The 12,203-nt window shown below is 54.4% G+C and overlaps 4 protein-coding genes across 4 annotated transcripts in view; 3 read left to right on the top strand and 1 right to left on the bottom strand.

The window, feature by feature from the left end:
* The window catches only part of PTSG_06250 (uncharacterized protein), a gene marked incomplete at its 5' end in the record, with an annotated part of 16,693 nt that extends 13,301 nt beyond the window's left edge, over positions 1-3,392 (top strand). The window contains 10 exons of the mRNA XM_004993083.1: positions 318-365; positions 597-687; positions 901-971; positions 1,140-1,240; positions 1,423-1,509; positions 1,701-2,101; positions 2,316-2,434; positions 2,603-2,653; positions 2,894-3,008; positions 3,167-3,392. Of these exons, the coding sequence (XP_004993140.1) occupies positions 318-365; positions 597-687; positions 901-971; positions 1,140-1,240; positions 1,423-1,509; positions 1,701-2,101; positions 2,316-2,434; positions 2,603-2,653; positions 2,894-3,008; positions 3,167-3,273 (1,191 nt within the window). The 3' untranslated portion in view covers positions 3,274-3,392. The remainder of the gene's footprint in view (positions 1-317; positions 366-596; positions 688-900; positions 972-1,139; positions 1,241-1,422; positions 1,510-1,700; positions 2,102-2,315; positions 2,435-2,602; positions 2,654-2,893; positions 3,009-3,166) is intronic.
* Positions 3,393-3,657: 265 nt separating this feature from the next.
* On the bottom strand, positions 3,658-6,092 carry PTSG_06251 (mbre TPR repeat protein). Its single transcript, XM_004993084.1, has 2 exons — positions 5,662-6,092; positions 3,658-5,365 (listed from the first exon to the last, which is right to left on the bottom strand). The coding sequence occupies exons 1-2, from the start codon at positions 6,072-6,074 to the stop codon at positions 3,733-3,735; spliced, it is 2,046 nt and encodes a 681-aa protein (XP_004993141.1). The 5' UTR covers positions 6,075-6,092; the 3' UTR covers positions 3,658-3,732.
* A 384-nt stretch (positions 6,093-6,476) lies between these two features.
* PTSG_06252 (uncharacterized protein) lies at positions 6,477-8,408 on the top strand (the record flags this gene model as incomplete). The annotated part of the gene is made up of 2 exons (XM_004993085.1): positions 6,477-6,872; positions 7,065-8,408. 2 exons carry the CDS (start codon positions 6,477-6,479, stop codon positions 8,406-8,408), a joined length of 1,740 nt encoding a protein of 579 aa, XP_004993142.1.
* A 503-nt stretch (positions 8,409-8,911) lies between these two features.
* Positions 8,912-12,203, top strand: part of PTSG_06253 (uncharacterized protein) — a gene marked incomplete at its 5' end in the record, with an annotated part of 9,935 nt that continues 6,643 nt past the window's right edge. The window contains 9 exons of the mRNA XM_004993086.1: positions 8,912-9,228; positions 9,457-9,502; positions 9,667-9,767; positions 10,053-10,092; positions 10,251-10,355; positions 10,507-10,669; positions 11,008-11,153; positions 11,460-11,565; positions 11,764-11,837. Coding sequence (XP_004993143.1) covers positions 8,912-9,228; positions 9,457-9,502; positions 9,667-9,767; positions 10,053-10,092; positions 10,251-10,355; positions 10,507-10,669; positions 11,008-11,153; positions 11,460-11,565; positions 11,764-11,837 — 1,098 coding nt within the window. The remainder of the gene's footprint in view (positions 9,229-9,456; positions 9,503-9,666; positions 9,768-10,052; positions 10,093-10,250; positions 10,356-10,506; positions 10,670-11,007; positions 11,154-11,459; positions 11,566-11,763; positions 11,838-12,203) is intronic.

The following is a 12,203-nucleotide window of genomic DNA, read 5'->3' on the forward strand; positions in this document are numbered from 1 at the left end:
AAAAAAATAATCAAACTCTTAAAATCGTGAGAAGGATTGATCAGTCCGTACTTTACCGAGGGGAAAAAATACAAAAAAAACAGAGTATTCAGACCCAATAGTCGTACAAACATTCAGTTCTTGTGGCAGACAAGCCTGCTGCTCGAGAGGCTTCACGTTAAAAAAAAAAAAAAAAACACCATAGAAACAAAAAAATACAGGAGGGGGGGGGGGTGTGTGACTGGTTTTGTACTGCCGTGCAACGCGCAATTATCTCACTGCTTGCTCATTTCGTGAATGCTTTTGCTGTATTTCCAACACATTACATTCTGCTTCAGACTGCGATCGTATTCGAGGCGTTTGCCACCAATGACATCGACACAAAGGTGATGCATTTGTGAATGTGTTTGAATGTGAATTTGTGTTTGATTGTCAGCACAGCACTCAACTGGCGTGATCAAATACATATCATCACAATGCCATGTGCTCACATATGCCTCCGTGGTACACGTGTGTGTGTGTGTGTGTGTGTGTGTGTGTGTGTGTGTGTGTGTGTGTGTGTGTGTGTGTGTGTGTGTGTGTGTTGTGTGTGTGTGTGTGTGTGTGTGTCTATTCAGGATGAGCTGGTGCTGCCTGAGCTGATGCGCGAGGCCAAATCGCACTCCACGCGCATTGCCTACCGCGTTGGCCCAGACGAGGATCATGCATGTACGTGTGCTCGTGTCGGTGTCTGCTGCCCCTTTGCATTATGTTGCTGCCACCTTTGTTCGCTGTTCTTGTGCACACGCCCAACTTTTGACCTCCTGTATGCTGCTATTTACCCCCCCCCCCTCCCAATCGCTTCTGGTCGTTACGGCCGGCGTCTCACACCATTCGCCTCCCTTTTTCATGCTCGTTTTGTTGCTTCTTTCTTGCTTGCAGTTGGTGTTGATCCAAAGCTGCTGCAGATTTCCCCGCAGTTCATGCAAGAGCTTGACTCCTCGCACGTGGAGGTACGCAGCAAACACACACACACACACACCACACACGCATGCATGGAGGAAGGACTCCCTGCAGTGTTTGTGCCCCTACTCGCCATGTCAACGTCACACTTGGCCTCAACCGCCAACTGCTTATGACGAACACCACCATTACGCTTCACTGTCGATGTTGCGCATCAGCCGTCGGACCGCCTGCACATGTGGCCGCTCCACCACCGCATTGCACGCAGCAGCGACGATGGCGATGATGATGATGATGATGCAGCGAGTGTGGCTGCGAGGTGAGACGCCATGTGTGGACGGTTGTGTACATGTGGACAGTGAGCTTACCTGTCTGTTGTAAATGGAACCACGCCTGCATTCTTGAACCACAAAAAGTTTCAAACACGCACACGCTCGCACACACTGCCATACTCACGAACGCAATTGCCCATTCACACACCCGCGCGTGCGTGCATATCAGGTTGTTGGCGTCGACAGATGCTTCGCCAGCTGTGCAGGCCAGCGCGCTCGCCATGTTCCAGTCCATCCACGCAGCAGGCGACAACGGGTTCGTTCGCGTTCGTTTGTGCGCTCTGCTCGTGTGTGTGTGTGTGTGTCTGTCTGTCTGTGTCTGTGTGTCTGTGTGTGAGTGTGTCTGTCTGTGTCTGTGCGTGTGCTGAGGGAGCAAGTGCCTCGTGTATTCCCTCATGTCGAGTTCGTTATGCTTGCCATCGCCCCCCTCCCCCACCTCCAAATCAGCATCACGTGGGAAAGCCTCTCAGCATCGTCGTTGCCACCGCCGCCGCCACCGCCCTCTCTTGGCCCGGACGCGACCACATTGGCAGCGATTGCGCTGCTGCTGGAGCGAGGCGTGGTGGCCTGGGTGCCCATGCGCAGGTACCCTGACGGGACTGATGCCACGCACCATCGCATGCACACGGACGATGACGACGAAAACGGTGGCGATGGTGGTGGTGATGATGATGAGGACGATGATGATGATGATGATGAGGATGAGGATGAGGATGCAGATGCTTCGCCCTCGAGCGACATGGACAAGAGTGACGGAGATGACACGAGAAATGACCGGACAGGCCGTCCGGACGCGCTGGAGATGCGGCTCCTCGCCATTCCGTTTGCACGCGAATGGACAACCAAAGGTGTGTGTTTGTGTGTGTCTGTGTGTGTCTGTGTGTGTGTGTCTGTGTCTGTGTCTGTGTCTGTGTCTGTGTTTATGTCTGTTTGTGTGGCTTGGCCTGTTCGTGTGTATTATGTGTCTGCTGTCTGCACTGTCACTGCGCAACCACACTGTTTAACATGGCCGCACCCTTGCCTTGCTGTGTCGCCACGCGAACGTGTACGCGATGACCACAGCCGGTGTTGTTCCGCACGCGTGGACACATGTGCGGGAGGATGCGATGCAGCATGGCATCTTCGACATCACCTGCGACGCCGTTCTGCGCCATATCTGCCTCAACCCGGGCATCTCCATCGTGCGTGTTGTTGTTCTTGTTCTTGTTCTTGTTCTTGTTCTTGTTCTTGTTCTTGTTCTTGTTCTTGTTCTTGTTCTTGTTCTTGCTTAGCTGTCGTGTCCTGCCATTCTCGACGTATGTCTCCTGTTTTCTCACATTTGATCACTCTTCGCTATCCTTCCCCTGCAGTCGGATCTCATCCAGAAGCTGTTTCCGTTCTCCCAGGTTTACGATACACTGGTAAGAACGTGTCTTGTGTGTGCGCGTGTGTGCGTGTGCGTGTGTGTGTGTGTGTGTGTGTGTGTGTGTGTGTGTGTGTGTGTGTGTGTGTGTGTGTGTGTGTGTGTGTGTGTGTGTGCATCGATATCAGCGACTCTCCTCTGCTTCTTTGTGTTTACCCATCCACTCATGTGCTCGCCCACGTGCATGTCCACTCCGACCTGCTCCGTGTGGCATTGCTGTACCCCGTGCCACCGCCAGGCCTGCGTGTGGTATCTGCTGCACCTGAAGAGCGTTGGTCTGATGCGCTCCTTTGCCCGCGATCAGACGACTCACCCGGCCTTTGCACCGGCCGCCCCAGACACCATGCCGCTCGGTACGTGACACTCTGTGTGTGTGTGTGTGTGTGTGTGTGTGTGTGTGTGTGTGTGTGTGTGTGTGTGTGTTCAGGTGAAGGAGCAATACCTGTTGCCTTGCGCCTCGCGTCCTGACAATGCTGCTTCTCATCTTTGCGCTGTTTACACTGTTACGCAGACGCGGATGGGCCAAGTGTGCTTGTGACACATCCCCACGACCTGCTGCTGTTGGAGCCAACAGACACGCCCATCTCTCGAACACTCGTGTCCCGCACAGCCAGTTGAATTGGCGAGCGCTTCCTGCGAAGTCACTGGCTGCATGTGTCGTAGTGTGTTGGTTCGTTTGTTTTGTGCTGTTGTTTTCTTGAGCCTCTTGTACAAGATCATAAACACTGTTATAGTTGCTCACGCTTCGTTGACTTTATGTTAGGGACAGGAGTGAGTGGTGGCAGTGCCTGAGGAGGGACCTTTTTGTACAGTTGCCTGCATGCATCACTGCGTTGGATGAGGGAAGGCATGAAGAACATGGACAAGTGAAAGTGAAGAGCGAATGTCAACGCGAAGCGACTCGCCAACGTGAACTGCATGACAGCGTTACGGGCGATGTTACATTGTTACAACCTAAATCGACTGTTCCCACGGCACGTGCGAGTGCCATCATTTCATCAACCAGGGTTTAATATTAACATAAAATAACATAAGTCGAGATGTTCTTTGTCAATGCAACCAAACACACACAAAGGCTCAACTTGGCGTCGCCATGGAACGATCTTGCACAGTTTTGAGATTGTCTGTGGTCTTGCGCGTCTGGGGGTGTTTTGGCCCAAGCTTGGTCGTGAAGATGTTCAGGGCGCGTGTAATGTGGTCCAAGGCACTACAGTGGTCACCCAGGTGCGAGAAGGCGATGCCCATGTTTTCCAGCGTCTTGGCGGTGCTCGTGTGGTCTGGTCCCAGCACACGCTGTTCAATGTCCAGTGCCGTGGTGAGGAAGGCAAGCGCGCGGCTGGAGTCGCCCAGTGCATCGTACATGTTTCCCATGTTGCTGTAGGTCTGTGCAGCACTTGGGTGTGTGTCCAGGTCGTTGTGTCGGTAGACCTCCAACGCCTGCTCGTACCACTTGATTGCCTCCCTCGCATCATCTCGCTCAGCATGCACTTTGCCAATGTTGTTGTACAAGGTCCCAAGTATTATGTGTGTGCGACCAAGAGCAGCAAGCACAATGTCCAGTGCTCTCATGTACGCCTCAAGGGCCTGGTCCAACTGGCCACTGTTGTCGTAGGCAAGGCCAAGGTTACTGAGGGTCATGGCGGTTGTTGGATGGCGCTCGCCGAGGGAGACAGTGTAGATGTCGACAGCTTTCTGAAACAGCTCAATCGCTTGCGCATACTCATCCGTCTCCAGGTACAGCGCCCCGATGTTCGTGTACGAGGTAGCTGTCTGCGGGTGTCCTTCCCCGAGCACTTTGCGGCGGATTGCCAGCGTGCGCTCGTGGTATTCAAGCGCACGGGCGTAATCGCCCATGTGCTGGAATGTGCTGCCGAGGTTGTTTAGAGCTGCGGCCGCGAGGAGGGGCTGTGCAGCATGCTCCTCGCTGCCATCGGCCAAGAAGATCTCCAGGGCTTGCTGGTAGCAGTCGATGGCTTTGGCGTAGTCGCCCTTGGCACGAAACGCCTCGCCAAGGTTGTTGTACGTCTTGCCGGTGTTGTGGTGCATGCGCCCGTTGGTGGCAGTGAAGATGTCCAGTGCCTTGTGGTAGTATTCAAGCGCCTTGTCGTTGTTGCCCTGGCTATCGTGTGCGTTGGCAATGTTGTTGTATGCCTTGCCCACGTTCTCGTGCTCGTGACCCAGCTGCTCGATAGAACATGCAAGGTTTTTGTTGTACAGGGCAATGGCCTTGCCCCATTCGCCAAACTCATCCATGACGTTGCCAACCTGCCGGCACGTGAGTGCGTACTCGCTGCTGTGGGTGTCGCCTTTCTGCTCCATCTCCACCACAAACGACTCTGCCATGTCCAGGCACCACGCTCGCATCTGGTCCTTCACCGCCTTGTTGAGCTGTTGGAACCCAACGCTCTCCTCAATCGCCTTGAAGATCATCTCCCTGTCCGCTGGCTCGTGTGCTTGTGCATGTTCTGCCCGCACATCCACCAGCATGTTGGTGATAGCGCTTGCGTCAGTGGTGACTGCGCGCCTCAGTTCTTGGCGTTGGTGCTGTGGCAGTTTGATCTCCAGCAAGACATCATCCCCTCGGCTGATGGCGCAGAAGATTTCCCACAAGCACCAAGCGCGCGTCAACGGCACAGGGTCACTCCAAGGTGTCAGCACTAGCAGCACTTGTCCAATCGACGCAATCGCTTCCTTAAACGTCGTCCCGATCCTGCACAGGACGTTTGTGTGTGCGTGCGTGAATGTGTGTGTGTGTGTGTGAGTGTGTGTGTGAGTGAGTGTGGGTATGTGTTGTGTGGTACGGGTGTGATGAGCATTACGGAAGATTCTGTAGTACCATGGAGAAGGACGTATAACCCACAGGCACAAAGACACACACACACAGACAGGTACACACGCACACACCCACACACAGACAGGTACACACACACACACACACACACACACACACACACACACACACGCACGCACACACACACACACTCTCTGTCTCACACGCACACGTACTGCTCTTGCGTCAGGCTGGTCCTGTGGGATGGATGTTGGTTGATGCAAAACAGATCAAACCAAAAGAACGTCTCTTTCTTGGTTCCATCATCTTCATTCTTGTGTTTCTCGTCCTCCGCCTCGGCATACTCCAGCATGGTAGTGAGCACGTCAACAATCTTGTACTGCCACGCATGTGAGACAAACACGGTGGCTGGCCTAACCTCTTCTGGGTTGGTGCTTCGCAGCAGATCCACAACGCTGCACTGGGTCTCGCGTGTTCGGTGCATGACAGGCTTGATGCACGCGTCTGCTGTCGTCACGTGATCAAAGCCGCCCGGATAATAATCGCCCAGCTGTGACATGAACCGCCTGACCGCGGCGACCGACACTCCATCCATGCACATGGGAGTGGTTGTCGGCGTTGTCGCCATGATTGCGGCCAAACAGCACAAGATTATTGACGAAGTTGCCAATCAATTGTCGACAAAGCAAACAACCTCATTTTTCACCAAACACCTTCTTGCAACAACAACATGCATCGTCAAACTCAAACGGCGCTGACGCCACGTCGCGCTTTGATGGCTGTGTGTCTTTCTGCCATCCTACACGTTCTTTTGCTCTTGTGTTCAGCCGCCTCAACGTCCTCAACCCCACTTCAGCCACTCAAAACGGTGTGGTTCAACAGCAACAACAACACCACCAATATCAACCACAACACCAACAAGAACAACAACAAAGTCAACTACAACAACGCCGGCGGAGTCACGGCCCGACATCAGAACCCCAGCATCTTCGCACCGGTGCGATGCAAGAACCCAATTCCACTGGCATCCATGTTTAAAGGGGGCGTGGACCTGACTGCGGTCGAGCTAAACGCGCTCCCTGAAGCCAGCATTCGAGCCGACATATTGGACTGGACATGCTCCCAAGGCAACACATACAATGACTATGACGTCCCTGACCAAATCGTAGGCCTTCGCCCCATTCCTTCTTCTGAATGCTCCATCGCGTCTTGGTCCGAGTCATTCCTGTTCAAGGCGTTTGAACACCTCTCCCTCGACTTCTCCGAGAATTACTTCTTCGGCCTGCTCTCCACTTCCAACACCTTTTCGGAATCTATGTCTGCCATGGTTTCAAGCAACGCCCATGTCGGTGTGGCCGCCTGCAGCGTGACAACGTTTGAGGTTATCCTCGCACCAGCTTGGATGCTGACGCCCGGCGAGAACCTGGTCAGGGCCATTCAGCACTTTGTTGGCGCAAATAGCACCATTCGTCCGTACAGGCATCAGCCCGACCACCTTATGCGACGCCAGCAAGAGGGGCGACGACAGCAAAGGGGAAGGCACGCGCCCACTCCCCAGGATGCAGCGGGCACGCGGTGTGTCCCATTTTCTGCGGACACGGTGAACAACTACAACCAGCTTATTAACATGTTTGGCACTGGCTTTCTCTCGAACGGCACGGTGGGAGGCGTGGCACAGTACTTCTTCGCGTCAGAGAACATTGTGACAGACTTCATGGCCGAGGGCGACATAGCGGCGTCGGCCAAGGCCACGCTATTCAACCTCGTTTCAGCGGCCGGGGGTGCTTCTGGGCACATGGACGTCAACGCGCATTTCAATGAAACATTGGCATTCAGCTTTTCGCGCGCTTTTGGCGGTGATGTGTCCCCATTTGGAAAGCAGCAGCAGTGGCAGACCTGGGAGAAGAGCGTGTTTGACCACCCCAGCGTGGTGCAAGTGCAGACGCAGAACCTCTCCAGCCTAGTGCTGCAGTGGCACGAGGACTGCGGGCAACAACTTGCACTCGCAGAGCAGAACTACAACCTGCGCGCCTTCCTGGGTTCCCAGGTCACGCAGTTGCTGCAGCTGATCTCCAAGTACCTGACGTCCCAGCAGTGGCCCACGTGTGAGTTTGGGCCAAACTCCACGCATTGCCTGCCACACAATCTTGTTAACCAGAGCAGCGCACTCCAGAGCAACATCAAGCATGTGCTCAGCAGCAAGCCCGTGACGCCACTCGGTACCGCGTTCCTCATCGCTGCAGAGGTGATTCGCCTGGTGAAGCAGGTCCCATATCCAGCACCGAAACGTACCCATTCACAGTGGAAGTCCCAGCACTCGGGCGCCATCTCCAACGCAGCGTTTTGCGGCTTGGCACAGGCGCAGGTTGGCTTTGACACGTCCGTTGGCAACCAGGGCATCTCAATCGCCCCAGCAACGTGGGGAGCAAGCGGTGGCTACACGCGGTGGAACTACAACTCAGGCAGCAACTATGGCTTCGGCGCCACCAACTGCATTACGTACACGAGCGCACAGGACATGGCTGTGGGCGACAGCGACTATAACGTCACGGTGATTGACACTCACAGCGCCAGCACGCTGCAGCTTGGCGCCTACTGGCTCTGTGTTCCGGCCACGTTTCAATCTGGGTTCGATTCCATCGTCGGAGATGCCGACCTGTCCGTCACGGTGGATGGCAACGGCGTGTGGACGTACCAGCAGCATGGCCACAAGCCTGACATGTCCACTGTTATCTGCGCCAAGCACTCGATGCCGAACGTGCCAGAAAATGTGGTTCAATACACGAGCGTGCACGACGGGCAGGTCGTCGACAAGCACTTTGTGTGCTGGCTTGGCGGGTTGCATTATGGTCACAACTCGAACATTGGCAACCAATTCGCCGCCATCCAGCAGAATAAGGACGGCACGTGGACCTACACCAACACTCAGCATGAGCCAGCCACCATTACTTGCGTTGGCTGAATGGACGAAGCTTGCCACAGCGCACGTGCGTTTCCGGTCCATTTGTGTGGGAACATCGTGACACTTTTCGCCTGGTTCTCTTTTCTTGCGCGTTCGTTTCTGTTGTTACATGACAGCGCTTTTTTTTTTTTTTGTGTGTGTGTGTGTGTGCGTGTGTGTGCGTGTGTGTGCGTGTGTGTGTGTGTGTGTGTGTGTGTGTGTGTGTGTGTGTGTGTGTGTGTGTGTGTGTGTGTGTGTGTGTGTGTGTGTGTGTGTGTGTCGCGTGTGTGCGTGTGTGCGTGCGTGTGCGTGCGTGTGCGTGTGTTTTGTTCTGTGTTGCACACGCACGATGCGTGAGTTTGTGTGGTGGGAGTTGGCCGTTACCGGACGTTCCTGGACCCTCCCTTACTGCGTTGTGTGGTGTTACATCTTACCCCTGTTGCAAGATCATCGTCATGTGGTTGAAGGAAGTGAACAAATCATCCCACCAGCACCATCATCATCCATGCGCCTCTTGCTTGAGAATGAAGGGCTCTGTCAACCTCGACATCAAAAACAGTAGCGACAGCAAGATGGCGCCGTTGCTCAGCCGAACCGCCAACGATGATGATCCTTTGATGATGATGTTGATGACAATGACAATGACGGGTGCTGGCGACAGCGCCAAGGCCGCTGCGGGATCATGCGGCGACAATGGATCGACAACAAGCAGGAGGAGGAGGAGGAGGAGAAAGATGGACTGGAAAAGCGTGTCGTGCTTGCTGATGGCGTTGCTGCTGCTGTTGCTTTCAACCGGGCAAGGCGCGGTTGCCATGAGCAGAGCACAGCGCTCAGCGCTCGCGTAAGCATTCGGGGGTGGACATGCTTGTCGTGATTGTGTGGTCATGCGTGGACATGTGTGGACATGTGCGTGCATGTACACATGCTTGTCAATCGACAGTGCTTGTTGCTGATCATCGGTGGGGGGCGGTGTTGCATTTGGGAGAATTAAGTTGCACGTTCAGGAGCCTTGTATGTATCTGACTTGCCTTGCTCGGCATCTTGTTGTTGCGTGCTCATCTGCAAACAGGGCGCAAGTGCAAGAGATGTTCCAGCACGGTTACGATTCCTACATGGTGTGTTTGTGGTTGTGTGCCCAGGTCCACATATGCATGTGCGTCCCTCCCCGCGCGCGTGCGCGTGTGCGTCTGTGCAAACAGCTCGCGAGCATGTTCTTGACGGTTGGGAGCCATTGGAAGAGCTGACATGCAAGCACGCATCATGCTTGGCGGTTCTGCAGGAGCATGCATTCCCTGCGGACGAGCTGATGCCACTCAGCTGCCGTGGGCGAATCAGAGGCATTACACCAACTCGAGGAGACATTGACGATGCACTCGGCCGGTACGCAAGTAGAGAAGTATGTGTAAGTGTGTGTGTGTGTGTGTGAGCGTGAGTGTGCGTGAGTGAGTGTAAATGTGTGTGTGTGTGTGCGTGAGTGAGTGTAAATGTGTGTGTATGTGTGCGTGTGTGTGTGTGAGCGTGTGTGTGTGTGAGTGTGAGCGTGTGTGTGTGTGTGTGTGTGTGTGAGCATGTGTGTGAACACTTGTGCGCGTGTACACCTGCGTGCGGCGCGCTTCGTCGTTCTGCTCATTGTTTGCACTTGCACGAACTTCCAACAACTGCCAGGTTTTCTTTGACGCTTGTGGATTCGCTCGACACACTGGCGGTGCGATTGTTTCCATCGACAGCACGCGTGCTGCTGTGACTTGTCTGCTCTCACCCCGCAGCGACTGCACAACCGATTACTCAACGGGCATTTCAGTTCCCAAGCGCTTGCTTGCTTCACAGCTGCATGCACTCACGCCACCATCTCTGGCGTTGCAGGTCCTGGGGAACATCAGCGAGTTCAAGCGGGCTGTTGGGTTGACCTTGCAACACGTGTCATTCGATCGCGACATTGTCGTGTCCACATTCGAAACGAACATTCGCGTGAGTTGCGTGCGTGTGTGGGGGGGGGGGGAGGCGGAGCGACAGTGACAGTGCAAACCCACAACTTCCTCGGGAATCACTTGCCATGCTACTGGCCCTGATGCCCCCACCCTTCCACCACCACCACATCATGATCTTGTTCCATTGTCAGATGCTGGGCGGGCTGTTGGGTGCGCACGCGGTCGTGCTGGATTTGCGGACCAAGCATCCCGTGCATGCGCGTGACCCCTTCTTTGCACAGTACGACGGACAGCTGCTGGCGCTGGCCGTTGATCTCGGAGACCGCCTCCTTGCCGCGTTCAACACAAACACAGGTCAGCATGTGCTCTGTGTGTGTGTGTGTGTGTGTGCGTGCGTGCGTGCGTGCGTGCGTGTGTGTGTGTGTGTGTGTGTGTGTGTGTGTGTGTGTGTGTGCGTGCGTGTGTGTGTGCGCGCGCGCGCAGAATTGTGCTGTGTGTTTACATGTGGGTATGTGTGCACGTGATCTTCTATGAACATGCGCTGTGGGTCGATCGTGTCAACCTCCACATCGTGGTCCATTCATGATCGCTCTTGCAACGTCATCCTAGCGCACCAGTGCACACGATATTCATAACCCCCAACGCCCATCACTGTACACCTCAATCCCGCTATCTTCCCCACCACTGCGCAGGGCTGCCGTATTCGCGGGTGAATCTCCGCCGCGGCATCGACGATCCGCTGGTTCGCGCCAACGACGTCACGTGCACCGCGTGCGCCGGCACCATCATCATGGAGTTTGCAGCCCTCTCACGCTTCTCCGGCGACAGCAGATTCGAGGTGGGCAGGACTTAGAAGAGGGCAGGAGGGATTTGATGTCGTGAAGTTGTGTGTGTGTGTGTGTGTGTGTGTGTGTGTGTGTACGTGTGTGTGTGTGCGTGTGTGTAGACGTGTGTGTGTGTACGTGTGTGTGTACGTGTGTGTGTACGTGTGTGTGTGTGTGTACGTGTGCGCGCGTGCGTGTGCGGAGGTTGTTTTGTGCGGTTGAAGGCGTGTGGGTGAGATGATCCATGCACACACGCGTGGCCCAGTGTAGTTGCATGCAGATATGTGTGCTCATGCGAATGCCATCGTATCACACCGCAGAACGCTGCGCGTCGAGCACTCGAGTTTCTGTGGCAGAGCCGACACCGCAAGACGCATCTGGTCGGCACGACCATCAACATCACCAGTGGCGCGTGGATCAGACAAGGTGTCGTGGACAAAAACGTGTGCCCGTGCGACTGTGCTCACGTTGCACGCACCTTGCACGCACACTGCCGCAGAAATAGCACCTGCTGGCCATTTGAGCTGATGTGTGCTGGCATGGCTGTGGTGGTTGGATTTGTACTGTCGTCATTCTTCTTTCTCACCTCCTGTCTTCTTCTTCTTGGAACACATGTTGCGACAGAGAGCACCGTTGGCGCCGGCGTAGACAGCTTCTTTGAGTACCTCTTGAAGGCATTCATCCTGCTCGGTGACCAGGTGTGCAGTCGTGCGGGAGGCGAGGTTGTGTCGTGTGCACATGGCCTCGCTTGCGCACATTATTTTTTTGGCGTTTGTTGTCCTGTGCCCATTTGCATCCGTTGTGCACTCAGTCGCACACGCTCATGCTTACACGCACTCATTGCGCTTTGTTGTTGTTGTTGTTGTTTAAGTTGTTGTTTTCATTGTTGTTGTTTTCATTGTTGTTTAAGTTGTTGTTTAAGTTGTTGTTTAAGTTGTTGTTGTTGTTGTTGTTGTTGTTGTTGTTGTTGTTGTTGTTTAAGTTGTTGTTGTTGTTGTTGTTGTTGTTGTTGTTGTTGTTGTTGTTGTTTAGTTGTTGTTGTTGTTGTTGTTGTTGTTGTTGTT

This window comes from Salpingoeca rosetta, assembly GCF_000188695.1.
Source record: "Salpingoeca rosetta unplaced genomic scaffold supercont1.14, whole genome shotgun sequence".
NCBI lineage: Eukaryota > Choanoflagellata > Craspedida > Salpingoecidae > Salpingoeca > Salpingoeca rosetta.